The sequence below is a fragment of the Nyctereutes procyonoides genome, unplaced genomic scaffold (assembly GCF_905146905.1).
Source record: "Nyctereutes procyonoides isolate TBG_1078 unplaced genomic scaffold, NYPRO_anot_genome, whole genome shotgun sequence".
NCBI classification, from domain to species: domain Eukaryota; kingdom Metazoa; phylum Chordata; class Mammalia; order Carnivora; family Canidae; genus Nyctereutes; species Nyctereutes procyonoides.
In genome coordinates this window covers 43,970,646-43,997,728 of record NW_026575146.1, presented here as the reverse complement: position 1 = coordinate 43,997,728, position 27,083 = coordinate 43,970,646, and the positions used below count along the sequence as shown (strand labels likewise).

The 27,083-nt window shown below is 41.4% G+C and overlaps 1 protein-coding gene across 5 annotated transcripts in view; it reads right to left on the bottom strand.

Annotated features, from left to right (window-relative positions):
* The window catches only part of TLE1 (TLE family member 1, transcriptional corepressor), an 88,760-nt gene that overhangs the window by 37,140 nt on the left and 24,537 nt on the right, over nt 1-27,083 (bottom strand). Inside the window, exons 5-8 of one of the 5 annotated variants that reach the window (XM_055310529.1) lie at nt 23,728-23,790; nt 22,061-22,165; nt 9,140-9,344; nt 8,390-8,406 (exon numbers count right to left, since the gene is read on the bottom strand). In XM_055310529.1, coding sequence (XP_055166504.1) covers nt 8,390-8,406; nt 9,140-9,344; nt 22,061-22,165; nt 23,728-23,790 — 390 coding nt within the window. The remainder of the gene's footprint in view (nt 1-8,389; nt 8,407-9,139; nt 9,345-22,060; nt 22,166-23,727; nt 23,791-27,083) is intronic. The other 4 variants (XM_055310530.1, XM_055310532.1, XM_055310531.1 and 1 more) reach the window with 4 other exon arrangements.

Sequence of the window (27,083 nt, the reverse complement as noted above, 5' to 3'; positions counted from 1 at the left end):
CCCAATGTGGGGCTTGATCTCAGGACCCCAGGATCATGATCCGAGCCAAAGGCAAATGCTTAACAGACTGAGCCACCCAGGTGCCCCAATTCTAGAGAACATAAAATCTCAGTGTGCACCCTCACTGACAAGAAGCAAACTGTTGGCTACGGTTAACATATACTTCCTGAGGGTCATTTCTTCTCCCACTCACAGTGGCATGATGGTTAAGGAAAGTTCCAAGACTGAAAGAGTTATTCAAAGAAAAGAGAGTAGCAGATCTTCTCCTATTACGACTGGTGTCCACTACCTCGAGCTGCCAAATCCAGATCACAGTATTCCAAATGGGTGAACCATGTTTTATAAAAACACATACCAGCACTATCCTCTGCTGCAGTTTTCTGGGAACAAGGTAACTAGAGACCTGGCAGAGGGTTTGAACCTTGTGGGCAGAGGTGCACGGTCATTCTCTTAATGTCAAAGTAAACATCCAAATGCAGTAATTAAACCATACCTTCATATAAGAACGTCCGATGGTAAGCGTTAAGAGCCTGTTGAACTTCAGAGAAGATTCGCTGAATCAAAAGAAATCGTGACAATCTGGACTTCATATTACCTTTATTCTCACCATCTGGATAATGATGTTTCTAGTTCATGCTCTGAACACCCACTCAAGACTGAGGCAGTGAGACTCAGATACTTCAATATGGATAAAACCCCGTCTTTATGCCCTTGCTCCAAGACTTTCACTTTTCTTTAGCAATTTAACAGTAATGGCTGTTCATGTAAACGGAGGTATTCTGGAAGGTAAACTCCAGAAAATATGAAAGAGAGCAAGTTTAATGGAATGTTACACTGTCAGTGTTACCACAACACTCGTTACAGAGCCTTCATGTAGCCTTCATTGATTCTGAGACCTCAAAGCAACTCTTCTGCCAACTGTGTCTAAACCCTGAAGCCACCAGCAGCAAATCTGAAAGGAAACCCCGCTCGTGGAGACAGCAAAAACTAGACAGGTTTCCCTAATGTGAAAATAATGCACATTATTCAAATGGTTTTCTTTAGCTGCCATGCTGATTCCCCTTGGGAACTTTCTCCTCCCGCAGGAAAAGTGTTTGTGTCAGAGGTACAGATTGGAAACTCATGACACCTCATTTATCCTCAGTTACACTAAGGCAGTGGGAACCTAATTTGCTAGCACACTCTACACTGACAATTAACTTCTCGGTGAACATTAAAACAATTAGGTAGTGACGCACCCCCATAACATCTGTGTGCCTTCTCCATCTACACCTGGTACCAATTAAGCCATCACCCTGCGCTGTACTCTTTGCTGCAGTCCAATGGGTCATTCACAGATTCTGCCTGACATTTCAACAAATGCATTTTTAACCCCTAAAACCAAAGGGATCCCCATGCATCGACTGTGAGAAGTGTACGAAAGTAAAGATGGGTGGAAATGCATCCACTTGGCAACTGCATCACATCTCAGGAGCGCTGGCTGTGAAGCAGGTCTGAAGGGTACACAATGATTTTTCATACAGTTTGAATGCAAAATATGGGAAAGAACCCGTGAGTTCTCGTACCTTGATCTAGGAACTCAGCACTGTCAGATTGCAGCTGAGTGGTTTAGTCCAGACACCGCTCAGGAAGGAAGGTGGCCATGCAGAAGGTACAGACCCAGTAAATACATGGGCTGGAAGAGGCACTCGAGCACGAGATAGATAACCCTGGTGTCACCTGTTAAGCTCCCAGTTCGTCCTTCCACCCACTCTAGGTTAAGGAAAATAGCACACCACACACACACACACACACACACACACACACACGCACGCACTTTAGAGCTGACAATAAATATTATTATTTCAATATAACTTTTAAATGCCCTCATGACTTCATTCCCCTAATCAGGACCTTGGTAACAGCAAAAATCAAATCTGTATTTCACAGTTTTCAAGAGCCATTTTCATAGAGCTATTTAGCTGTCACGGTCCTTCTTCGTTCTCCAATCCCTGATGAGATACTTTCTAATACAAGAAACCGGAAAGTTCCAGGTCAGGACTTGCCTGCAAGGTAACCTGGATGTCTCATGGCACTCACATCTAACTCTCCTCATCTGAAAGACAGAGACCTCATTTCTTGCTCACTGCGTTTCAGAGGGAATGATAAAAATGATCATGGGGCCAAAAGGAAAATAAAATTTTTAAAAACCTGCTTTCGGGGCGCTGGGGTGGCTCAGTTGGTTAAATGTCTGACTCTTGGTTTTAGCTCAGATCATGATCTCAGGGCCCTGAGATCAAGCCCCACACAGAGCTCCACATTCACTGAGGAATATGCTTCTCCCTCTCCCGTGGCTCCTCCCCCTGCTCTCTCTCTTGCTCTCTGTAGAGTAAATAAAATCTTAAAAAACAAAACAAAACAACAAAAAAAACCCAACTCTGCTCTAAATGGTGAACGTTAAGTTTTCTAATTACGCAGCACAAACTGAAATCTGAAAAATGTTTCGGAAGGAGGAAATATTGTCTATCTGACTTTCTGTTTTTTTAAAGTAAAGATGCCCAATGTCCCTTCTTCGGAGTGAGCAGGAGATACAACCTGGAGCCTTTCTCCAGTTACACGCAGGTCCCGATAGCCACCGGTGAGTTAGGGCATCCCCAGTAAACCACACCCCTGCTGGTACAGACAGACCACGCCCAACCATCTAGAAACCACTGTCACTTTCCTGTCTTCCCTTCTCACAGCAGGGATGCAGTGAGCAGTTCTCCCAGAGATCTCTTTTTTTTAAGCACAGAGTTTTAAATTTTGCCAAAAATGAAATCTGCTGCGACAACTGCTTAAGAAAACTTAGTGTTTTCCACTGTACATAAACATTGAAATTTTAGGTGACTCATCTCAGTTTTATCCTTCACTTCCAGGCAATTCCTTGAAATGTCAGGAGATCAATTCACAAACATTTAGGCAGAAACATTTCATCCTTCATGAACTTGAGTATCATGAGCCTAATCAAGTTCGTAATGGGCTAGGGTCAGTATCATGCCCCCCTCCACACTGAGAAACATCAGTAATTGCCCACATCTCCATAACTGCCTCACACATTTAAAAACAGGCAAAGAAACCATCAGTAACTACATTGAGCATGACTAATAATGCATTTATTGCTGTCTTGCTACTTTGTAGGTTGAGAGAATGGGGAGGACAATCCCTAAAGGCTTGATGTGCTATGTCTGAGAACTTTCTGCTTGTGGTCCCTAAAACCCCTCACCCTGTAAGGCAGCCTCCATCACCAATTTATAGATGACGCTAGGGGAAAGTTCAAAAGGCTGACACACCTGGTCACACACATTTGGTCTGTGCCCAAATGCCACAGAAGTCTCTGTCCAAAACCAGTGTTCTTTTTATCACCCATGGCTCCATGGTGCCATGGTCCTAACAAACTATTACTGGGAGCTGATGTGATATTTAAAAAAAAAAAATTTTTTTTTTTCAGAAAAAGGCCAAAATTTCAGTCAAGTATTTTCTGAAGAAAAACTCATGTCTCACATTTTCCTTGCGTTCTATGGTGCTGAGTGAGATCTGAGAAAAAAATCATGGGTGGTCCTTACTAGGATCTGGTCCTACCAATTAACTAGTTAAGCAGAACAGCCACAGAAGAAACACAAAGACACCACCTCACATTAAATAAAGTGATGGCTGTCAGCACTATTTTAAAATAAGCTCTAAAGATGAAGTCAGTTACAGGAGTGATAACACGGTCCCTCAGAAAGACATAATCTAAATCTCTACCTCCATTAATTAATTGTAGGATTAGAGGTACCTAGCTTCCTTGAGCACGGTGTCTTATTGGTTAAGATGATGGTTTTGCATCATTATGACCTCTAAATACATGAACAGTGCTTACACTTTTCTGGGCCAGGAACCCCTTTTGAGAATTTGATGAAAGTTATAATCTCTCCTCACAATTATAGAAAAGAGCACCAACCCAGAACACTATGCACACAATTTTAGAGGGGGTTCAAGGACCTTCTGATGCCCACCCATGTATCCCACCTAAGTCTACAGACCCTCTGCCCTGGAATCTCTCCCTGACACCTATCCCCATTATCTCCCTCTTCCAAATGTCCTGACATGGATAGTGCTGACATGTGTTAGGCATTCTAGTGGTTTTCATTTAACAAATATGTGGCTGTGATATTAAAAGATAATCATTGTAAAATGGTGGCAAGTACAACTGACCCTTGAACAGCTAGGGGGTTAGGGGTGCACCCCCGTCTCATTCAAAAGTCTATGCCTAATTTTTGACTCCTCAAAACTTAAGTACTAATAGCCTACTGTTGACCAGAAGCCTTACCAATAACACAGTTGGTAACACATAACATATATTTTGTATATATATTATATGCTGTGTTTTCAAAGGTAAGCTAGAGAAAAGAGAATGTTAAGATCATAAGGAAGAGAAAATGTAATACTGTACTTTGTTTATCACAAAAATCCATACGTAAGTGCACCGGCACAGTTTAAACCCATGTTGTGTTGTTCAAGGGTCATCTCTACATGTAGTGCCTTACAGTGCTTGGCACATAGTGAGTGCTCATGAAATATGTGTTAAATGAATGAGTATCAAAACACACGTTCTAGCATATTCTTTAAAAGCCATACAATGCCTTGTCAATTCTCTGATTCAAGGTCTTTCAAGCAGACTTATTAAAGACTGACTTCAGCCAAAATTGAATACAATTCATCTCTAAATTAATTGAGATAGCCAAACTTTTTATTACTATGTAAGAAATAAAGTCCTTTTTGCTAGGTCATGTCATAATTCTTCGCTCAACTATAGCACTCTCATAAGTAGCTTTATGTTAAAAAAAAAAAAAAGCAAACACGTTTTGCAAATTAGTAAAAAACAGTAGTCAAATCTTAATTTAAAACCAACAGCCAAATAGCAAAATAAACCCTCCTAAAAGTTATTACTTTTATCATTCATCTTTCTCAAAAAGAAGAAAGTTAAAAAATAGTGTCCATTAGTACCTTCATTTTTTTCTTGGGTTTTATAGTAAAATAGGCTACAGTAAGGTTCATTTGTCTTTCTACCAAATCACCTTAAACTAGCAAATGTAGTAATTTTGTCACTAAAAATAAACAAATACAAACTATCTACAAACCAGTTTTAGACTCATAGATGAAAATCCATACACACTCACATTCCCCCCTGGGTTGAGAAAAGTCCCTGACTGCTGAGCTTGATATATTTAATTATCATGTTTGTTCAATACAAAAAGAACAGGAAAAAAAATAAGACTATGTACCAACGTAGAATGCTTCAAAACTCCTTGGTCTTATTTATGACAGGTTCTCCGTTTGGTCCAAGGACCCGTGAGGTTCTCAGAGACCATTAAAAATCTCTTTGGGGACACATCTTCTTCCTATGTCTCAATCAAAACAACGTATTGCAACAGACAGGACGCAGAAGCTGATGAGACTACGTCTATCCTCTACTCAGTCATGCACTGAAGAGATCTGGAAACATGCCACACAAAGCCACTCATCCCACCATTTTTTGTTTGGGAAAATAGATCATTTTCATTAATAATGTTATTGATGGTAGCACAAATTAAGAAGCTCTTTACCTGTTCTAGTTATTGCCACTTTTTTTTTAATTTCTTAATCCAGAAAAATTTCAAAATATATAATCCACATAGAGAAAAACTGTCTGGGGTCATCAATAATTTTAAGATGTAGAGGATCCTGAGACCAAGGTTTGGAAACCACTGCCCTGTAGCAACTCATTGGTTTGAAAAAAACAAACAAAACAAACCCAAACACGAAGAGTATAATCAACTTTCTCTGCCAAGTAAAATTCGACTTCATAATTCAAACCACTTTATGAAATACAGAAGTATTACACTATTTTATGTACTACGAACATACATCATCTCATTACCCACTGCATCTCATATTCAATTTTACACAAAGTTTGAAGAGCTATTTCATTTTATATAACTGTAGCGAAATCCCACTTATGTGGACAGTGAACAGCTTTGTTTCTCTCTACAGACTGAATTAAATGTTTAGGTTACAAATCAGTATAGTTTTCCCATTTTATACCAACACCACCAACAGAGGTCTATAAAAGTTAGGCAGGAAACACAGTATATATACTTATTCTGAAAATACCCATTAAAATTATCATTAAAACTTGTGGAAAATTTGATGCGAAAGAGACATGCAAATAATGCATTAAGTAACCATTTATTTTGTTTTTGTACTGATTGGGTTTCTGCAATGTAGCCACCATATTTTGACTTGAAAGTTCACAGATTGTGAAAACATGAGGACCTAAGAACAATGGAAAGTGAAGGATGGTTTTGCACTTGGAGGGTACAACTCCTCACCTTCCTCTACCTCCTCACTTCCCCAGTGAATTAAGTTCTTGCTAAATTTGTCAGCCAAAAATACAAATTGGTATTTGATACACTCAGACACACACGGAGGTGTGGAGAATGCCCCTACTGGGTTAAGTCAACTCATCACTCCTGCCACAGAGCCTCAGCGAAATCCATACTACAGAACCCCTCCCACAACTATCTAGAACTCTTGCTGGAACTTTCTACAATCTTCTATCTAATATTTCTGTCACCTTCCCTCAGTGCTTTGAGAAAGGGCTTGTAATAGGTGTGCCTACCTATCCCTGACCAGAGCTACATTTCCTGTGTTGCTTTACACACAGTAAGCACTCAATAAATACAGTGATTTTGGATGAAACAGTACCGAGAACAGGAAGCTAAAGTTAGAAATACAGTTCCAAACCTAGAATAAGTTCAATAAATTAAAACTTGCAGCCGACTATAGGTCTGAGGGACAGGAGCTTTCTCAATATCTTCCACCATCTCTGTTCTTCGGGATTAGGGTTTTTTAATTAACACTCTATTGAATGAACATGGCATAAAAGAAGACAATCTACAGTGACACTGAGTCAGTGAAAAACATAAAGGTCACCTCCATCAGTCAGTTTATTTAGGTTTGTACTTTGGGAGTAGGATATTTTATTCCATAGCTGGCATTCTTTTTCTCCCTTCTTTCTTCTGCCCCCAACATTGTCCAGAGAAAACTTACAGTATGAGAATTGCAGAACAGCTAGCCCATCCTTTCACCCTTATCCGCTGCCCCCAAGGCATCCTGAAATATAAAGTACACCAACCGACTCTTGATTTTGGCTCGGGTCACGATCTCAGGGTTGTGAGATCGAGCCCATGTCAGCCTCTGTACTGAGTGTTGAGCCTGCTATAGATTCTCTCTCTCCCTCTCCCTTTGGCCCTCTGGCCCCACCATCTCACTCCCTCAAAAGAAACAAAACAAAGAAAACGCAAAACAAAATAAAGTATACCAAGTTCAGGCTCAAAGAGAATTTTAAAAGCAGCCACTATTCTACACTGAAGAGGGAAAAAGAACTTTCCACACTCAAATGATTTAACTACCTTCCCCCAAACTCAAAAAAAAAAAAAAATCAGAATGATTTAAGAGTTCAGTATCTCAGTTTTGCTACCATATTCATATTTAACCTGCCATGTTCAGAAGGAAAGGAAAGGAGGAAAGGAGGCAAAAATCGAAGGTTATCCTCGCTGACAAGGGGCCATTTTCTTACTCCATTTGTTTGCTCCACAACATTTCAGAGATGCATTTTAGATCCAATCTCCCCACAGCTTACTGACAGATACATGTACAGACTGAACGTGCAGTATGTAAAATGGGTGAGATTTAGGCTGGTAAAAAAAAAAATGAACACCGTAAGCCTAGAGCCTCTGTCCACTGAATTTCCCTGTTTTTAAGAGCTTACTCAGACGCTCAGTTCTTTGGTCAAAAATAAATCTGAAGTTCAAGTTCACCCTCCAAGGGCAATTATGAAAAGAAAAGTAGATATGGAAACCTAGCAACTAAGATGCATTTGTAGAGGATAATGAATGGTTTAATAGAAATAACATATTACTAACCAATTTCACATATGGATTGTGACCTCTTGCCTGTAAAACTGATTTAAGATAAACATGAATATTCTTTTAAACTACAAGCAACCTATAGTTGGAATGCAATGATAAACATACTTTTAAAGTAGGCCTGGGGCATGTACAGATGAAAGTGTATTTCCAAGTGAGTAATCATAGCAGACAGCGTGGCCTCCAAATCATGTCCCTCTTATCTAACAAAAGTTTTATTAAAAAAAAAAAAAAAAAAAAAAGGCCGGGGGAGAGGGAGTGGATAGTCATATTAAAAAAAAAAAAAAGAAAGAAAGAAAGAAACCAGGTCACTGAGAGAGACAGCATATGCATGTCTGTGGCTGTGTTTAAAGAAAGGCAGCTTGGGGTACATTGCAGGAAGGGGAATGTGTTTTATGTGCAGCAGGCGTTTGAGTACTTACTGTGCCCGGTTCTCTGTCTGCTCCCGAGGTTACCAAGAAACGCACAGACATGCCCGTTCAGACACAGAGGCAAGAACAGAAATAAAAAAAAGGGGGGAATAATTAGAACACAAGCCCCAAACAGGTTTAAAAATGGCTTTTATTTTTATAAGTCATTGCACATTCCTAATACAGTGATTTCCTGAAAATTACAGTATTTTTTGTAAACATAAGATTTACAGTTTAACCATACACAAAGCCTATTTTTTTATTTCTTGACAGAATAAATTACTTTTCTTCAAAAAATTAGTCAAGTGCAATTTTGCCCAATATTTAATGCATACTAGAATTAAAGCCTATGAAACTAAGTAGTAACAGATGCAATTATCAAACCTTTCATTTGAACACATTCACTTTCAAATTTAACTTCTTATTTCGCCCCATTTAACAACATTACTTTCTTTGAAAATTACCCAATTAAGCAGTTAACAGTTTTCCATAATATGGTACAGGCCACTGGCATTAACTAGGCAGTTGCCAAGATGTCAAGATGCCTGCAATCTAAAGAGATCGAGAAATCTACAGATGCCCACGTTAAACCCTGGAAACTTCCAGGGAGAACTGTTTCAGTGGCCAAGCTTTGTGACAGTTCCTCTTAGCTCATTGTTTGCACTCTGTATGGGGTGGGGCTTGCTTTAGCGGTGCACACAACTTTGCAGCACTGTATGAGTATTAGGACCAAGTCCTAATCTGGCTTGCCCGGCCTCTCACCTCTGTGGTGCTCTGCATCGTGGTGCTTCTTGTCATCTTTTATTGCCAAGTGAGACTGCCCACTCAGAGCACTGGACAGCGCCAGGAGGCCAGCGCTGCCCCCAAGGGGTGGGATTCCAGGAGGCTGAAGTCCCGAAGGGTGAGGTGTTAGGGGCACTGGGGGGCCATGGCCATGAGAAAGATGCTGAGCTTGCAACTGCTGCTGCTGTTGATGGTGGTGGGAGGGGAAGGGGAAGAGGAGGGTGGGGAGAGGAGGAAGTGAAGAGAGGATGTTGGTAAGAGGGAGAGGAGAAAGTGAGAGAGGAGGAAGACATGAGAGGAAGGGGGAGAGGAAGAGGTAAGGGAGGAGGAGGAAGGAGGGGATGAGAGTGAGAGGAAGAGGAAGAGGTGAGGGAGAAGGAAGAGATGAGAGAGGAAGAGGAGGAGGAAAAAGGAGGGACGAGGGAGGAGAAAGAAATGAGAGGAAAGGGAAGAGGAGGAGATGAGAGAGGAAGGGGGAGGAGGAACAGATGAGAGGATGAGAGGAAGATGAGGAGGGAAAAGAGGAAGGAGCAGAGGAAGGTGGAAGTAGCAGTAACATCCAGGGGGAAGTATCCCCAAGGTGCCCAAGAGGACGGAGGAAACACAATAGGAAGTTCCACAAGCACACGAAGGGGACAAAGAGACAAAGGGAGGAAAGAGGGGAAAATGTGATTAGCATTTTCAGTTCATCAAAAGCTTCCATCTACACAGCTGTCTCTCCCCATCTTTCCACAGTCTAGCCCGAGACCTAGGGCCACTGCCTCCTCCTGGCATGGCTGCCCACACTGTGGTGGCTGAGGGCAGGGAGCCAGGCCAGTCTGTGAACCTCCCATGTTAGATCCACCTCTAAGCGCCTCCAGGGATGTAATCCAGTCTGTCCCTGAATGTGAGACTCCTCCTGACGTCAGGAAGGTTAAAGTAGGGGGGAGGGCGTAGACATGTACCCTATAAACCAGTAACTCTACTCTCTACTGGTCACCAGTTATGAGGTGACTCTGTCTCCCCAATATTCTTGTGCTAACGTACCAGCATGGTACAATGAGGCGCAACCAAAATACTACCTTAAATTAACAGAAGGCTGAAAAAAGACCCAGCATCTCTTAGGCACCCCTGCTCCACCCCCTCAAGGACCCCTGTGTCCTTACTTCACTGAGCCCTCACAGAACCAGGAGGAGGCCCTGACATCCCCCTTTCACAGAAGGAACCATGGCACAGGGTGTTAACGAAACTGCCGAGGTTCTCCTGCCAGGAGGGAGGGGTGTGGGGTCCCAATATGACGACCTTCATGGCTGCACTCTGGTCACCCCAGGGGTGAACTCTGGTGGCCACGCTGTGGCAGCTAGAAGAAACCACAGCTGGAAGAAACTACAGCCTAAGATTGTTTATGGCTTCCTTTCTTGAGCACCCCCCCCAATCCACCCTTTCAGTGTCAGAGGAAAATACTGAGACCCAAGAGGCCTTGACTGGGAACCCCGCTATATGGGCCTCTCCCCACAGTGACCCAAGTCCCCACTCCCAAATGCCTCGGCCCTTCTCTCTTATATGCCAGAAGTCAGAAATCTGTTCACACTAAAAAGTACCGTTGTTCTCATATATTTAAGAGCATGTTGTAGTAAATGAAAAAGTATCCAAGAAATGGCCCCTGAGCCATAAATCTGGCCACATTTCAGCTGTCCAACATAAAACTCGTTTTTGATGAGACAGTAAAAACGATTAAAGCTCAATTTCTAAGGTATAATGTTAGAAAATTCTTAAGATTCTGATTTGTGCTCACTTCCCTGGGACTCAATTACTCATTTATTTATTACCCCCTCGCGTGTACTGCATATATTAAATCTTCATGCCAGATCTTCAGTGATTTCTACCCAGACCACTGATCTTTAACTGAATCCTAAACATGCTTCCCGCCCTGAGAGTAAGAGAAAACTGCATCTGAAAGCCAGAGATCGGTGTCTATAGTCAGTTTACAGTAAATTTGCAACCACTCCTAGCATCTTCTAAAAAAAAAATCTTTAGGAGTCCACCTGGTCTTGAAACTCCTCTACTTCCCAGAGGGAAGCACAGTGCTCATCAGGGGACAGGTGGAAAGGGGGAGAGAAAAAGGTCAGAGCAGCCAGCATTAATAGTATTCCTGGAAAGTATTTATAAACTCCTCATTCACCATTTGAGATCATAATAACAATTTCTCTACACATAAAATCACCTTCCTGTCATCCCAAAGACACTAATTCTTGCTCTGTCACCTTTTAAGAGCTTGGCAATAGCAAGACATAAAACTGGAGAAGCTGGCAGCAGCACCATGGTCCACTAGGCATGCTCATTAGCACTTAATTAGGAACTAGACACCTGCCATAAGAAATGTGCTCGGAGAAGGATGAGGAACAGGTCTGCCCTCCCAGCAATTGCTATCATTACTTAGAGAAATAAGAGCTATGTCCGGCTTCTGGAGGGGAGTGCAATGATGCATACACAAGCAAGTGCACCGGGGTAATTAAGCATGGCATGGATTACAAGATGAGAGAAGCCAAGCAGAGGGGAAGGGATTTAACTACCGGGTGGGGGGCACCATCCTCTCATCCCTCCCTGCACACCCTGTTCCCCCCGAAAATCCAGAACAGAGCCACCAAAAAACTTTTGCAGAGGTGTGATGATTTTATGTCACCACAAACGCATACTCAGGCAAATGTATGGATACACAAGAAGGAAGTAGAGCTTTGCTGCCAAACCCAAGTTGGTTTTTAGAAAGATAAACTAGAAAGCATTCTATGATACATGATTAAAAAGAAAAACTAGCTCGCGTAATAACGGGGCTTCACCACAGCTGTGAAGTAGACCCACGTGATTAAACCCCACATTTAGGCTAATAACTATCAACAGGGATGTCCAACAGCCTTAACTGCCCCAGGGAATTCCCAACTCTACCCAGCTCTGGTTCTCCAGGATCCTTGAAGAAAGCTCACTGTCCCTTATTAGAGGCAACCAAGTTCCTCCTTCCCTTTGTTGGCCATTTTGAAAGCTTCTTCCTCTTTTTATTTTTATATTTTATTTTATTTAGTTTTTTAGAGAGAGCATAGGGTGGGAGGGAGAGGGAGGGAGAATGGTAAGCAGGATCCATGCCCAGCAGGGATCCCTACACGGGGCTCAATCTCACAACCCTGAGATTATTACCTGAGCGAAAGTCAAGGGTCAGATGCTTAATTAACTGAGCCACCCAGGTGCCCCACGGTGCTGTTTTCTTTTTTTTAAAAAAGCAAAAAACCTACCAAATTGGAAAGAGTACTAAGCAGAGACAGGATGGATCTCAACTACTGAAAATACTGTAGGTCTGGGAACATGGACATTGCAGCCTCATGTTCTACTTCTTCTGCTGCCATGCAGGGCTCCTAGATTTCCCCCTGCCCACAGCTCAGAACATACCCAAGGCAGGAAGGATCCTATTTCACAGAGGAGACAGTGGCTTGCCATGGGGCTCACAGCCGGAATGAGGATTGAAAACTTTTTAGGATTTCTCCTGAGATCCCACAGCAGCCCAGTCACATTCACAAGGAATTAGACGGAGTGGTCCCAAGAATGGGGAAGGGAGAGGGCAACCTCCTTCTCCAATGAAGACCTCACGTCTTTCCCTTCCCAGGTAAGGGGAGGCTCTTGAGGGCATATAATGCCACACATCTTGAGACAATGCATCCTCACCAGAGATGAATCCACCTTCCCATGCAGCCTTAACAGCAGTGACAGATGAAAATTTGTTCCTAGATCTGTGTCTCATGAGTCCTACTTCTGCAGTCCCCACTTCCCAATACCCCATGCCCCTACATCCAAAAACGGATCTCTTTAGCTCCAAGGAAGCTTGTGAAGAACCACCAAGCCAAAACATTTACAGCCATGGTTTCTATCAGAAGATGATTAAATAAAAAGTGTCGTGTCTCAGACAACATACACAGCAACAGATAGAGGGCCCACATCCAGGAAGGTAAACTACTCCAAAAAGACAGCCCACCTGTCCCATATGTGTTTGAAGGACATTTTTCTGTCGGCAAGGCTTACCTAAGACAATCCAGTGCCTGGCACCTTCCCCAAAGGGGGGAAAAAACATGAATGCTATCTTAAAAATGTATTTTAGAACAAGCGAGATACTGACATCACTACACAGCCAGTGAAACCTCAAACAAACCCAAAGGCTCTAACTGGGGAATCTACACGCATTGGTCCCCCATAGACCCAAACTTGCACAGACCAATGAGGAAATGGAAATGTTTTTCAACAGGACAGCAGGTGTGGGAAAATCTAACCTTCTATCTCGTTACCTTACACTCATTAGTAAATTTTTTTTAAGTTAATGCTTGCAGACTTCTATAGAAAAGGACATGCAAGCAAAACTGTAAAGCCATCAGAAAAGGCATTCTGGATGAACAATGGTGGCTTTAAGCAATGCAGGTGGTTTCTCAGATGACCAGTGGTTATTATCCTTCTTTCCCCACCCTGGGGACATCTGGCAATGTCTAAAGACATTTATGGTTATCACACCCTGGGGGGGGGGGGGATAGGGAGGAAGTGCTCTTAAACATCCTACAATGCCTAGGACAGCACCCCCACCAGCATCACAGAGACTTAACAAGCTCGAAATGTCAACAGTGCTAAGGCTGAATATTTTTAGTCTAGATCTAAGCTGGAATTCTGTCCCATTACATTAGAATTCCTGTTCTTAAACAGCAAGTGGCCTGACAAATTGCTGACTTAAAAAAATAAAAATGCTTGTCAACAATTGTTCACTGTCCTTTCATCACCATCAAATACCTTGTCACAACTCAAAAAGTAAGCATCTGCTTCCCAGAGCCAACTCCACTGACAACTTTAAAATAAAACAAACAATAAAAAAAGTTCATATTTCATCAAACAGCTTTAAAATACACTGGAAACTTCCATGTATTGGGGGTTTTGTGCCTCAAAGGTGGCTGCATAAAGGTTTCTCACTGTTGACAGAAGGAGAGACATGCACTTGCTCTTACCCAAACAATGTGGACAGGCTGGGAGTCAGACAAGGAAAACAAACACCAAACCCTGAGTTAATGATAATAAAAACCCACAACGAATAAAGTCACCTCATCCATGTCAAACAACAGCCGCACATTCAGAATTTTAATTTGCATTTTACCTACTGCGTCCAGGGTCAATTATGTTACTATAATGAAATTGACTTTGCTGTTTACATTTGGAGCTTTAATGTAATGGTGTAGTGGTTTCTCCAGTTGTGTTTCTAAAACAGCTGTAGCACGTGCTTTATCACCATAGAACTGCCTATACAACTGGAAAGGTCACTGGAATGAAAACGAAGGCCGACACCCACCTTCACCTCACTAGCCGCTAAGCTATTTATCACCAACCACAGAATCAACTTGAATTTTTGGAATTTACCCTGCTTTATAAACCTGAGGGAAAACCATGCCACACAGATCACAAACTGAACCCAACCAGAGCTAAAACCATGCCCCAAAATAGCATCTCTAATGCTAAAAGCATGACAGTAAGTGGCATTTATAGCATTTGGTATTTAAACACTTTGAAAAGAAAAAAAAAAATGTGAAAAAGCAGCATTTGTTGACAGTTTTCTCCAAATCACTCTTCCTCGATTTCTGCTATTTCCCTGTTCTTTAAAAACACGCAGTTATCTTGGGAGACTGCAGAAGAAGAAAATTGGCATGCCGCAGGAAACAAGCAGGAAAGGGGGAAAGAGCCGTGTGGGAAAAGAAACATCATGGATACTACTCTAGGAGTTACCTGAAAACCTTCCATTATGTGAATGGCCTATCTTATGAAGAGGGGCAGGAGTGATAAACAGGCAGAAACTGCCTCCTGGGGGTCAAGAATTCTCAAGCCACTTGAAAACAGTTTTAAAAAACAAAACAAAACCAACAACAACCAACCCGAGACACCATGTCCATGTAGGAGCCCACAGAAAATGACACACATAGGCAAAACTGATGGTTTGTATGTAGGCAGGCACCAGGATGGAGGCCTACAATTCTGAAAAGGATCTAAACTCATCTTTATTCTTTCTGCTTTTTAGCAAATCCACAAAGGCCAACTCATCCTGCAACATCGCCGACTTACCTGCCCGTTCCACCTGCCCTGGATGATGGTAACACTTGTGACAATGATCAGAGCAATGGACTGAATGACTTAAATTAGATTAAGTTTTTAAAAGCCATATTTATTTAGGTAGATCCACTTCTAAAAACACGTAAGGATTTGATGAAAAGATGCTCACCATCATTAGCCATCAAGGAAATATGAAAATCTAAACCACGGATGAGATTCCAACATCACACCCACTGGAATGGCTAGAATCAGAAAGATGGGCAAAAACAAATGTTGGAGAAGATGCTGAGAAACTGAACTCTCATCCATTACTTTGGAAAATGGTCTGGCAGCTGCTCAAAGAGTTAAACAGTTATCACATGACCCAGTGATAACACTCATAGGTTCAGTCCAGAGAAAAGAAAGGAGATCCACATGACATGTACACAATGTTCACTGCAACTTTATTCATAAACAGCCAAAAGGTGGAAACAACCTAAATGTCCATCAGCCAGTGACTGGATTAATAAAGGTGGTATACTGATATATTATTCATCAATAAGGCTGAAGTACACACGACATGAATAAACCTTGAGAACTGTATGCAAAGTGAAAGAACCCACACACAAAAGGCCACGTTATCAGATTCCTTTTATACGAAACGTTTGGAATAGGCAAACCACAGAGACAGAAAGATCAGTGGTTGCAGGGACTGGGGGATGGGGAGTGGAGGGGGTAACTACTAATGGATACAAGGCTTCTTTCTAGAGTGATAAAAAATATTCTAGAATTAGTGGTGATGATTGTACACGTTTGTGAATATACTAAAACCCACTGATTCGTATGTCTTGAACGGGTGTATTTTATGGTATGTAAATGGTATATCAATTTTTTAAAAATGCATAGGTCTAACTCTTAAAATGGGGTGCTCTACTTTCTACTCTGGAAAAGAGAAAATGTGATAATGCCTTCTTCCAAGGAATCAAGTACAAATCATATGAATATACGCAGGAGAATTAAAAAATGAACAACGCCTCAACAAGTTTTCTAGTAACTAAAATCACGCTGACTATTCAGAAGAACCCAGACACTGAAGACAAGCCTTGCATTTGTACTCTCAGTAAAAAACTTAACTTGAACCCAAGAAGAAGTAGGATACATAACGGACTTTGCAATACAGCTCCTTCTCCTTGGAAAATTAACAAAAGGGCTGGACTACGGGAATTTAGGTGGAGGGCAGATCACTAAATATGTTAGTAGAGCCAGAATATCTATGCTAGTTGTAGCCCTGTCATTTTCTGCTCTTGGTAGCAGCTAGGCATTATTCTCCTAGGGTGAATTTGTTTTATAAAGAAACTTACAGCTGGGTTATTGTTGGGTTTTCCAGGGATTAACTGCATACTCATAAGAATAAGAGGCTAACCTCATCCTCTTAAACTCCACACACTGCAATCCTATAGATAGCTGACAGCTATAGCCAGAGGAGAAAAATAATCCAACATTTTGCTAATCCTTAAACCAATCATCTCATGCAACAATGGGGAGCCTTTAGGTCTACAACTCAATCTCTTAAGGACAGGAAGCCTCCTTAGAGGACACATCAGGAGTTTGTATTCATAGCCATCCCCTAACACAAACATAGACATCACAAAGCCCCTAGACTTCTTTTGTTTCATACTAAGTTGTTTTAAAGTGTAGAGAATTCTAAGTTCGCCTATGAAGCAGGAGTATATACATCTGACCAATAACTGGAGCCCCAAAGGCCTTGACAGAAGTTCTGTTCATGGAAAATTAAGTCAGAATAGGTCCAAATAAATGAGAAAGGACAAACAAGATGGCCTACACTAAGCCAAATGTTTTGAGCTCCTGAAGTTCACAGACATTGCTATGAGAAACTGCTCAAATTGTCTTAACATCCATCAGTGGGGCAGCTGTCAAAAATCAGGCATTTTGTAGTACAGGAAGAACAACCCCTACTCATCATCTGGCCATCTCCTCACTCTCTACTTTCAATTCTATCACAATGACCTGTGCAACCCCTCGGGGCCAGCACAAGCCTTGTTTCCCTTTCTCTTAGGTAAGGAAGCCAATGATGTCTTATCCTTATTTCTGCTTCTTGATTTTCTCTCCAGGAGCTCCCAAAATTTAACTTTTCCCCATCTGTTTTGTTTTTTTAAGATTTTATTTTTATTTATTCATGAGACAGAGAGAGGCAGAGACACAGGCCAGAGGGAGAAGCACGCTCCTTGCAGGGAGCCCTATGTGGGACTCAATCCCAGGACCCTGGGATCACGACCTGAGCCGAAGGAGTGGACACTCAACCACAGAGCCACCCAGGTGCTCCTTCTCCCTTCTGTTTTGAATCCTAAGTTTGTTCATTAAAAATTAAATCGTCAATGCTTCTTCCCTGCTGCAACCTTACTAAAAACCATTCACGTACGGCACCTGAATGGCAGGAACAGAGCATCTGGATGGGTCTAAACTCAAACACAGACATCCATAGAACCAGGGGAAAAGATTAAAGGGGAAGTGACCAGCCACTCGGAGCCACCACCCCTCACAGAGACTTGGTCAAGTGGACCCACAGATAGGCTACAGATACAGAAACAAGGTAGACAGAACTGCAGTTAGAGGAGTCAGGATCATGCTGGGTAAAGGCTGCCAACCATGGTCTTATCCCTACAAAAGCTAGGCAGGGTAGATGGTATTATCCATTACAGATGAGGATACTCAAGGAGGTTAACTGATTGGACGAGGTCACAAAGCTAAAAAAGTGGCAGCACCAAGCATCCCACTCAAGTTCATCTGATCCTGGACCCATGCTTTGTCCAAGGTAACACAGGGCAAATGCTCTTAGAAAGATGAGGACAAAACACCATCAGGTTGGACAGCTGGTCCTTGGATGCCAGTGGACATACAATGACACAATTTTTTTTTCAAATTACACTCAGCTAATCATTTTGTCCTCTTTAATCAAAAAGCAATCATCTTCCTTTGAGAATGGAGAAATACTGGCTGCGAAAATGTACAACGGAACTTCCTGGGGTGGAGAGAATCTGCACCCTGAAAGTAGTATGAGTTACAGGGTGTGCACACATGCCCAAGTGATCATACTGTATATTTAAGATTGGTGTGATTCACAATTACACCTCAATTAAAAAAAAAGTCTGTGTATACAAATTTATACATATGTATAACCATAAGATCTGTTAAATTTAAAAATATTTTATTTATTTATTCACGAGAGACACAGAGAGAGAGGCAGAGACATAGGCAGAGGGAGAAGCAGGCTCCCTGTAGGAAGCCCGATGTGGGACTCGATCCCAGGACCCCGGGATCATGACCTGAGCCAAAGGCAGACATTCAACCACTGAGCCACCCAGGTGCTCCCATACAATCTATATTAATTACATGTGATATATACCCACTAAAAGATAACACTACTTATCTGGAATCCCAACCTCAACTAAAATCATTATCATAGCAAGTAGAAGAAAGTTTTTAGTTCCAAACTCCCCACAAATAATACCAGGGAAAGTGACCTTGAAGAGTCCTTCAATCCTTTTCCCTGCCTTTAGGAAAGCATTAACTATTCCACAAAGTTTTTCATCTAAAGAGTTATTTTGTTTTAAGCATTTTTAATAGAATTCCAAATTGGAAAATAAATCTTTGAGGAAGTCTATTTAATCACGGAGACTGTCTTGATGTAAAGAATTAAAAAAAAAAAAAGATCAAGGTCTATAGTAAGTTCCCTTCCTACAACACACCTGTTTTCTAAAGCACAAGTGAGCCATGTGTCAAACCAAACAAACCCCATATCTTTTAAGATCGCTGCATTATTAAACACTCTTTCTATTGCTACAAGAACATAACATGTTTAATAGCAAAAGAGCTAATAAAAAGCAAAATTCAAAAAGTAGGGTTCCAGTGATTATTCTGCCAATTATCAAATTTGCTACCCGTCACAACTGTTTAAAAAAAGTATCACATTAAAAGTAACTATTTCAATAGTTTCTCCAAATATCAAGTATCTAAGAAGCTTATCTTTCTTAAATACCAGTAATCTATGAGATTAAAGCAGGTGTCACCATCTGTAGTGAAAAGGCTTTCAAATCCAGTATTTTCTGTCAGGTAGGAGAACTAAGTCTCCATGCTGGTGAGAAATGGCCATCGCTAATTCACTCAACGTGAACGGAAAAAATAGAACCAATCTCTTCCTCCTCCAAGACCATCTGCAGTCCCAGGACACAAGCTGAGCCTACCTTAGAAGCTCTGGTGTCCTTGAGAAGATTTCACTTTTTCCAGGTTTGCTAAAGAGAAATGTCTTTAGCCCTGCCAAGCAAGCAGTAAACTCCTTGATTGTACCTTAAAGGGAATGAGAATGTTTCGGCTCATTTGCATTTTAAAGGCTACTCTTTCATGATCTTTCACACTTGTAATAGATGTCTAAACCGTTAAATTACTATTTCTTTTCTTAGCCTGAAAGTCGATGCAGACGAAGAGCATGGCCTCTCCTATTGTTCTTCATCCTGAGCCGGTCCCTGAACAATACTGACAGCTGCTATCAAACCGGGCTGCATTTACTCTGTGCGCAGCTGCTGCTTGTAGGAGCAGACAGCCTCCCAGAGCCTCCTCCCCTCTGGGGAGACAGGTTGACATACTGCATGTTCAATGAAGGGGTGCAAAGGTCCACTGAATTGTCAACCCAATTTTATGCTACTTCAATTTTCCAGGACGCACACAATTCCTTTCAAGCAAAAATCAAGCATATGCCAGAGCATGAAACTTACGGTGCAGGATAATTATTGATCACTACAAACTTTAAAAGAGCCTTCTGACATAAATTAATAGACTGAGCCAAAAATTACAATTAGAAAAACCGCACATGCTAGTCGCTGAAGACATGCATTTGGCGTTAAGTCTTGTGCGAGGCCCAATTCACTGATTTGGGTTATTGTTGCTAGCTATCAGAGCTAATCTGCCTTTATAATCTCAACATGTTTCCTGGATGAAAGCCATTCATAAAATTAGCGATTCATCTGCCCTTCTAAAGCGACCTGCCATTTTCAGTTTCTGATTCAATTCAAAAGGAGTATTACCTATAAACATCTGGTTAATGCAATTTCCTCCTTCCTAATGTGTGGGACTGGGCAGGGCCTTTGAGAATTTACAGGTAGGAGGTTCGCCGCCATCAAGAAATGGTATGTAAAAATTTAGAGACTCTCAGAAAACAAACATGTTCCACAAAGTGTAACTGGGTACTTGAGCATTGCTTTGCATATGTTTCTCTTTAATCAAAACAGGCTTTTCCATCCTCATTCATTTGGGTTAAAAAATTTCTGTGCTCGAGCTACAAGTACAATTTGCTATTAGTCTTTGCTAATCAAACACGGTACATGCAAAAGTACCAGTGAATATTTGATTTGATCTCTGAAATAAAGCAATTCATTACACAAGAAAAGGGTACAGAAGGCAGCCGACAAATGCAGATGTAATTGTGTTTTTTGTTGAATGTGATTAGAGAGTAGAGAGCCCACTAAGTAACAGTCAAAAATGTGATCTAAAGAGCGGGGGGGGGGGGGGGGGGGGGGGGGAGGCAGAGGGAAAGAGGAGGAGGGGAGAATTGTTTATGCAGAGCTAAGCTGTCAAGTGTAATAAAGCAGCTTGAATAAAATTTAAGCTGAAAATCCACTGAAGCTCCCCATTTCAGGGAGGAAAAAGCTATTAAAAGGAAATGAAGGTCACCCTCCCACTTTATTTCACCTAATTGACTGCCAATAGCTTACTACAGGCAACCCGACTGCAGATCGGCAATTGAGAAACTGATGAAAGGAGAGTTTTCAAGCTGAGGCTCATTCTTTAATCCTCCTTGGCTCTTATGTTTTTTCTCCATCTCCAGTTGGGATGTAATTTTAAACCCTGATGGATTAACTGGTTCCATTGTCTGTGGCCGTCATTGGACTATGGCACTCTTAATCCGTACAGCAGCATGTCTAATTATCATTACAAAGTGTCTGAGGGAACTATAAAGACCAGCAGGGCATCTTCTCACAAGCAATTAACATAAATTGATAAATGAGTGATTTGAATCCGCTCAAGGCACTAACATATGAATAAAATCAGAAAGGATGGTCCCTTGTTTCAGCTACTTCTTTGGCTTAGTCTGGAAGGGCAGAAAACATGAAAACCGTCTCTGGGTCTCAGGGCCTGCAGTGGTGAGGACGAGCTCAGGGGGGCTGGGAGGGGAGGGATGGACCCCACGGTTCACTGGGCTCATTAATGCAGAGCAAATGACCTGTGATTGACAACCAGTTGCCAGCGTGGAGCGCTAACTGAACTCAACGCAGGAGAGCAGAAACCTGGTGAAAGGCTAGAGAGCACTGGGGCAGACAATTATCACTTCTTCAACGGCAAGAGAGAGCTCTTTTCATTGGGGTGCCACTTAAAAATTCATGCAAGAGGCACCAGAAAGAGAAAGAGCAAACAGTTATACCAGGGTCTAACACCCCAGAAAGCAAAAGGCAAAAAAGCAAGAATGGCTAAATGAAAGGATCATCCTGAGACCTGTCCTGACCTCACTGTGATCCAAAGTTAGATGCCAGAAGTCAGGAAAGTATTTAAAACTCTAACTAGAAGCTTTTACAAGGATGGTTTAAGTGTCAGGGTATAAACTGCATCTATTTCTCAATTTCTTCCCCTCCTAACAATGCTATCACCTTATGCTCACCTGTCTTCCTCAACACACCTCGACATTATATACATGTAGATATATACAGACAGATTAAGCCATCAAATTAATAAGAAATGAAAGCTGGTTATACACACTGTAGGAGGTAGACCTGGTAGGCCACGTACCCCGATGATGGCATTCAACTCTGCCATGGTCACCTGTTTGGCACGCTCGACAGCCTGGGCCACCTGTTGCTGATGCTTTGAAAACAAGGAGAAGAAAAAGTGTTAGCAAGGCAGCCAAAGAACTTCACTGTACCTTCCAACAACAACAACAAAAATATAAAAGCATATGCAATGCAGATCCAAGTAGAATATGGATTTAAATGCGAAGTTTCTCAAGTACTGATTATTTCACAGAACACATGTACAGCAGGAAAAGGAAAACAGAGAACGGGTGCTTTCCTTATTTCTAACCAACACTAGTCTCCACTTAACTTCTGATGGGAATTGAAATGATAAAAAAAAGTCAACAAAGACATCAAAACTGATAACCTGAAGCCTTAGAAAATCGATGGTATGAGGATTTGGATTACCCAGGTTTGTGAAAGGTGTTCACTGTAAGTTTGAGTGGGTAAAGTTTATAGCCAGTTTAAAACCCCCATTTCTATACTTAAAATTTAAACATTAAATCTTCCATTATTTCTCAAGTCAACAAATCTCAACCTGCCAGTAGTTTGTGGAAACTCTGGGGATTCTTCTCCTTTATTTAGCCTTTAGATTTTTCATCCTCCTGAGGGGGAAAAAAAAGGACACCCTCCCCCCCACTCTTAGTTCACAGGTTGGAAACCCCCTGCATACCTCCCAACTCCACTCACAAGTAAGAACAAAGCCACATCTTTGCTTAGAGAGGCATGAGGCTGTGGCAAAATCCGGGATTACTAAAGTCTAAGGACACCATCCCTAAAGCCAACAAATCTGAATTTTATCATCAAATAGATGTTACACCAGGAAAGGCAGAGATGAAGCCTATGCTATCCACTATGGAGCAGCAGATGCCAACAAGAACAGATACAGTATTTTAGCTGTGAGTTCAGGAAGCTTTTCACTGTCTCAAGATACATGCATCCTGTCCAGGCTGAAAACACAGCTTATCATTTATTAGCTTGTATCTGAAAGTACAGTAAACTTGCAGGCAAAACTATAATATACTGGTTTTGAATCAGTTTCATAGATTACTCATATGAAGAGCTTTTCCCTCTCAAAGTACAAAAATTCAACCTCTGTGACTTTGTAACTTCATAAAATGGCTTACATATGTAAGTGACTCTGTACATCACGGTAACACAAACTCTTATTTTATCCTTAGGAGTATTAGCATTCTCATCCTCCGTGGACATCATTACGTCAACCTGACTTGATGTACAAGTACAAATGGAGTACCTGCTTCCATGGTCAAGTCAATCATGATGGAACCATTTTCAAAATGCAGGAAAGGAAAAGCTCTCTAGAAGGACACTTGAATCACCAGGGGCTTACCAAGCTTAGTCTACTCCTCAAAGCAAAGGAAAGCTTTACATTTGATTGTCATTTTGCAGCCTTTCACAGAAAAAAAAAATCAATTTGAGGTTGAGCTATCGTCACCACTTTTACAGTGTGCCCTCAGATCTGTTAGATGGAATAGCAGGGGGTTTACACACTTCAGCTGTAACAGATGTTCTTCACACTTGTTCCTTGTGATAAAATTAACATCTTAAAACTAGCTAATTTGCAAACAGAGAAGCAACATAATTGCACTTTAACAGCTGAACAGTTTTACTTACTTCCTGAGACAGAAATGGGATGACTTGTGCACAAATTGTATTCAATCTCTTGGCGATTTCAGTCTATAAAGACAAAGCCATATAAATGTTTAGTATACTTGATAATCAGTTCAGAAAGATAAAACTTCATACCCAACACTTTAGCCTTCCACTACCTCACTCTGGAGGGCATAAAATTGCTTTCCCAAGCTATGTTGCTAATATTTATCTTGAGATAAACAGTAGATATTAATCCCACTTGCAAAGTAAGACATAATCGCACATTTTATTGGTCACTTAAAGAAAAGATAATGGGTAGCTTAATTGAGTCGGAAAATCTACGTGGTTTAAGGCTATACGGTCCTTTAACCTGGTGAGTGCAAACCCCCTCATACGCTTATTCAATTATGGTGTACTATTGAACTGTTTTTTTGTTGTTGTTTTTTGAAGATTTCATCCATGGGCAGCCCCAGTGGCGCAGCGGTTTAGCGCTGCCTGCAGCCCAGGGTGTGATCCTGGAGATCGGGCTCCTTGCATGGAGCCTGCTTCTCCCTCTGCCTGTGTCTCTGCCTCTCTCTCTCTCTCTGTCTCTCATGAATAAATAGATAAAATCTTTAAAACAAAAAATAAAGATTTCATCCATTCATTCATGAGATGTACACAGACAGAGGCAGAGACATAGGCAGAGGGAGAATCAGGCTCCCTATGGGGAGCCTGATGGGGGACTCTATCCTAGGACCCCAGGATCACGCCCTGAGCCAAAGGCAGATGCTCAACTACTGAGCCACCCAGGCGCTCCATACTACATGTTTTTATGTCATTATAGCAAGTTCATTCCAACTGGTGTAGTAAGCCAGTGGGGCAGGGGCACCGTCAAACTGGGTCTAGCCTTGAAGATAAGGTCAAGAGTGAGAGCAAGAGGAGCCCACAGACCTCCTTCCTGCTTGTCCCAACTCTTATACAACCGAACTTTTATACAACTCAAACAGGACTTCAACATTAGTAGCCCTCAACTAATCTCACTCTCACTATTTCAAACAGGCCAAGAAAACATAGCTGAAACAGCACCCAAGGCCAGTATGAGGGTCAGGTCGAGGTGCTCTGGGTATTTATCTGTCAAGTATCACCACAGTAAGGTATCAAATGTACACCTTGCTGGGAGAGCCCCATGGGTCAGCTGGATGTCACAAAATGTGTCCTGAGGGTCTGTGGCACAGGCTTTTATAAAGAAAGTAAGAGAAGTCCCCGCTCAGTTCCAAATCCACAGCAGTCCCTCTGCTGCAAGGGATAAACTGGCCAAGGGAGGCAATAAATAGTGCTCTGCTCCTTGCCTAGGGTAGAATCCACCTGCCCACCCTGCCTCTAACATCCTCCAGCAATGCAAAGCAGCTCTGCTTTCCTCTAACTCTGAAGAACCAGTTCTGCCTTAAAAACAAAACAAAACAAAACAAAACAAAAAAAGGTCATCTACAAAGGCCCAGCCTTGACCTTATTTATTTCATCATTTTCTGTCAATGCTTACTAATGCCACCTCTATTACCGAATTAGGTAATGAAAAGGAGCATGAGAAGAAAATTATGAAGCATATAGACTATCCCCAGAGAATGGAGTAAAGCAAGATAAAGTAGAAAGCCTAGAAGCTGTATAATCAAGCATATTAAAAAGAGCTGCCTTTCTCCTCCAGGATAATTCCAGTTAACTAAGCAACAAGGACTTTGGTTTTATGGGATAGGATTTAGGCCAAACCAACTCAATTCTCCCTGACCACCAATGAGACAGGGTTACAGACCTCTCCTTGGAAGAGAGGAGGAAATGCTCGGGGTAGAGAGCAAACCCATGACCTTGCTTTAACCAGCGGGGCAAACAGATCTATGCAAAAAAGGTACAGCTGTACCAGGTGCAAAAACAGAACTGGGTCAGCCCCACCCAGCTCATTTGATCAGAGCCACGGACTCTAACTCAAGGTCATGGCTCTCCTCGAAAGTATGGGTAGATTTCCCTTCCTTTACAACAGGGTTCTGCACCATATATTAGGGTACCCATGTAGGAGTAGAGCTGCCCTTTGCGGACTTGTAGGTCCTTATTTCCTATTCCATACCTACCATACAGTCCAACAGCATTCCGTACTTTCCTGTTCTCCAAAATGCACACTTAAGGTCCACTTTTAAAGAGGATATAGGCTCATTTTGAACATACACAGGCACACATTGAGATATATATGCAGAAATATAAAATAAAGTTAAAATAACCTTAAGGCTATCATCCTGGGATATCCATGACTAACAACATTTTGGTGATTCTGGAAAGGATCATTCCAGGCTCTCATTACATACATGTGCACAAGCCCAGGGTGGAAAGATATACTTTCCTATACCACGGGGTCCCATTATATTATTCACTGCTTTTCAATAATACATTATTTCCACCCAAAAATGTATAAATGGATGCCCTCCCACTCAATAAATACAAACATGATAAGGACATCATTCCACCATACAAGCATACTGGTGCACTCCTGGTATCAGTGGGTATTTATATTTCATCTAATTTTCCACAATTACAAACTCTGTGTCGAATAACCCTCTACATAGATCTCTAAAAGGAAGAAGTGAAACTGCTAGGTCAAAGTGTATACATATTTTACATTGTAATGCATGCTGATAAACTGCCCTGCAGAAAAGGTTACCAATTTACAGTATCACTAGTCTATGAGGGGGCCTGCTCTCCTACCCAATGTCAATATTGGGTTTTGTTGACCTTTTTAAAATCTCTATCCATCTAATAGATTAAAACAATGACTTCATTCTTATTTGCATTACTTAGATTCTTCCTGTAGCTAAACATCTTCTCACATATTTTTTGGTCCACTTTCTATTTTCTTTCCATTATTTTTCCTTGGGTATTTACTACTCATCACTGTCTTTTTGTAGTAGTTCTTGCCATGTAATAAATATTGACCCTTTTTCCATAGTTTTTACAGCTTGCCACGGATTTCTTGCTTGCTTACCACGGATTTTTTTGGCCATGTCTTTCAACCTTGCTTACCACGGATTTTTTTGGCCATGAGTAACTTTAAATTTTTATGTGATCACTTACTAAGGGATATTTTTCCTGTGTTCTTGACTTTAGGGTCAGGGTTAGAACAACCAAAAATCATAGAGGCCATTCTTAATTTTCTTCTAGCACTGCTAATGGAATTTATTTTGGTTTAAGAAAAGATGGATCTCTTTAATTAGTAATAATAATTATATGTGTTATTACATAGAATGGCTTCAAGGTAGAACTGAACTTAACTGTCAGGGGACAGTTTAGACCCTAAATGGAATGAACTCATAAACCTTCAATAATATCAAAGTTACTAAAAACAAAAAAAGTAC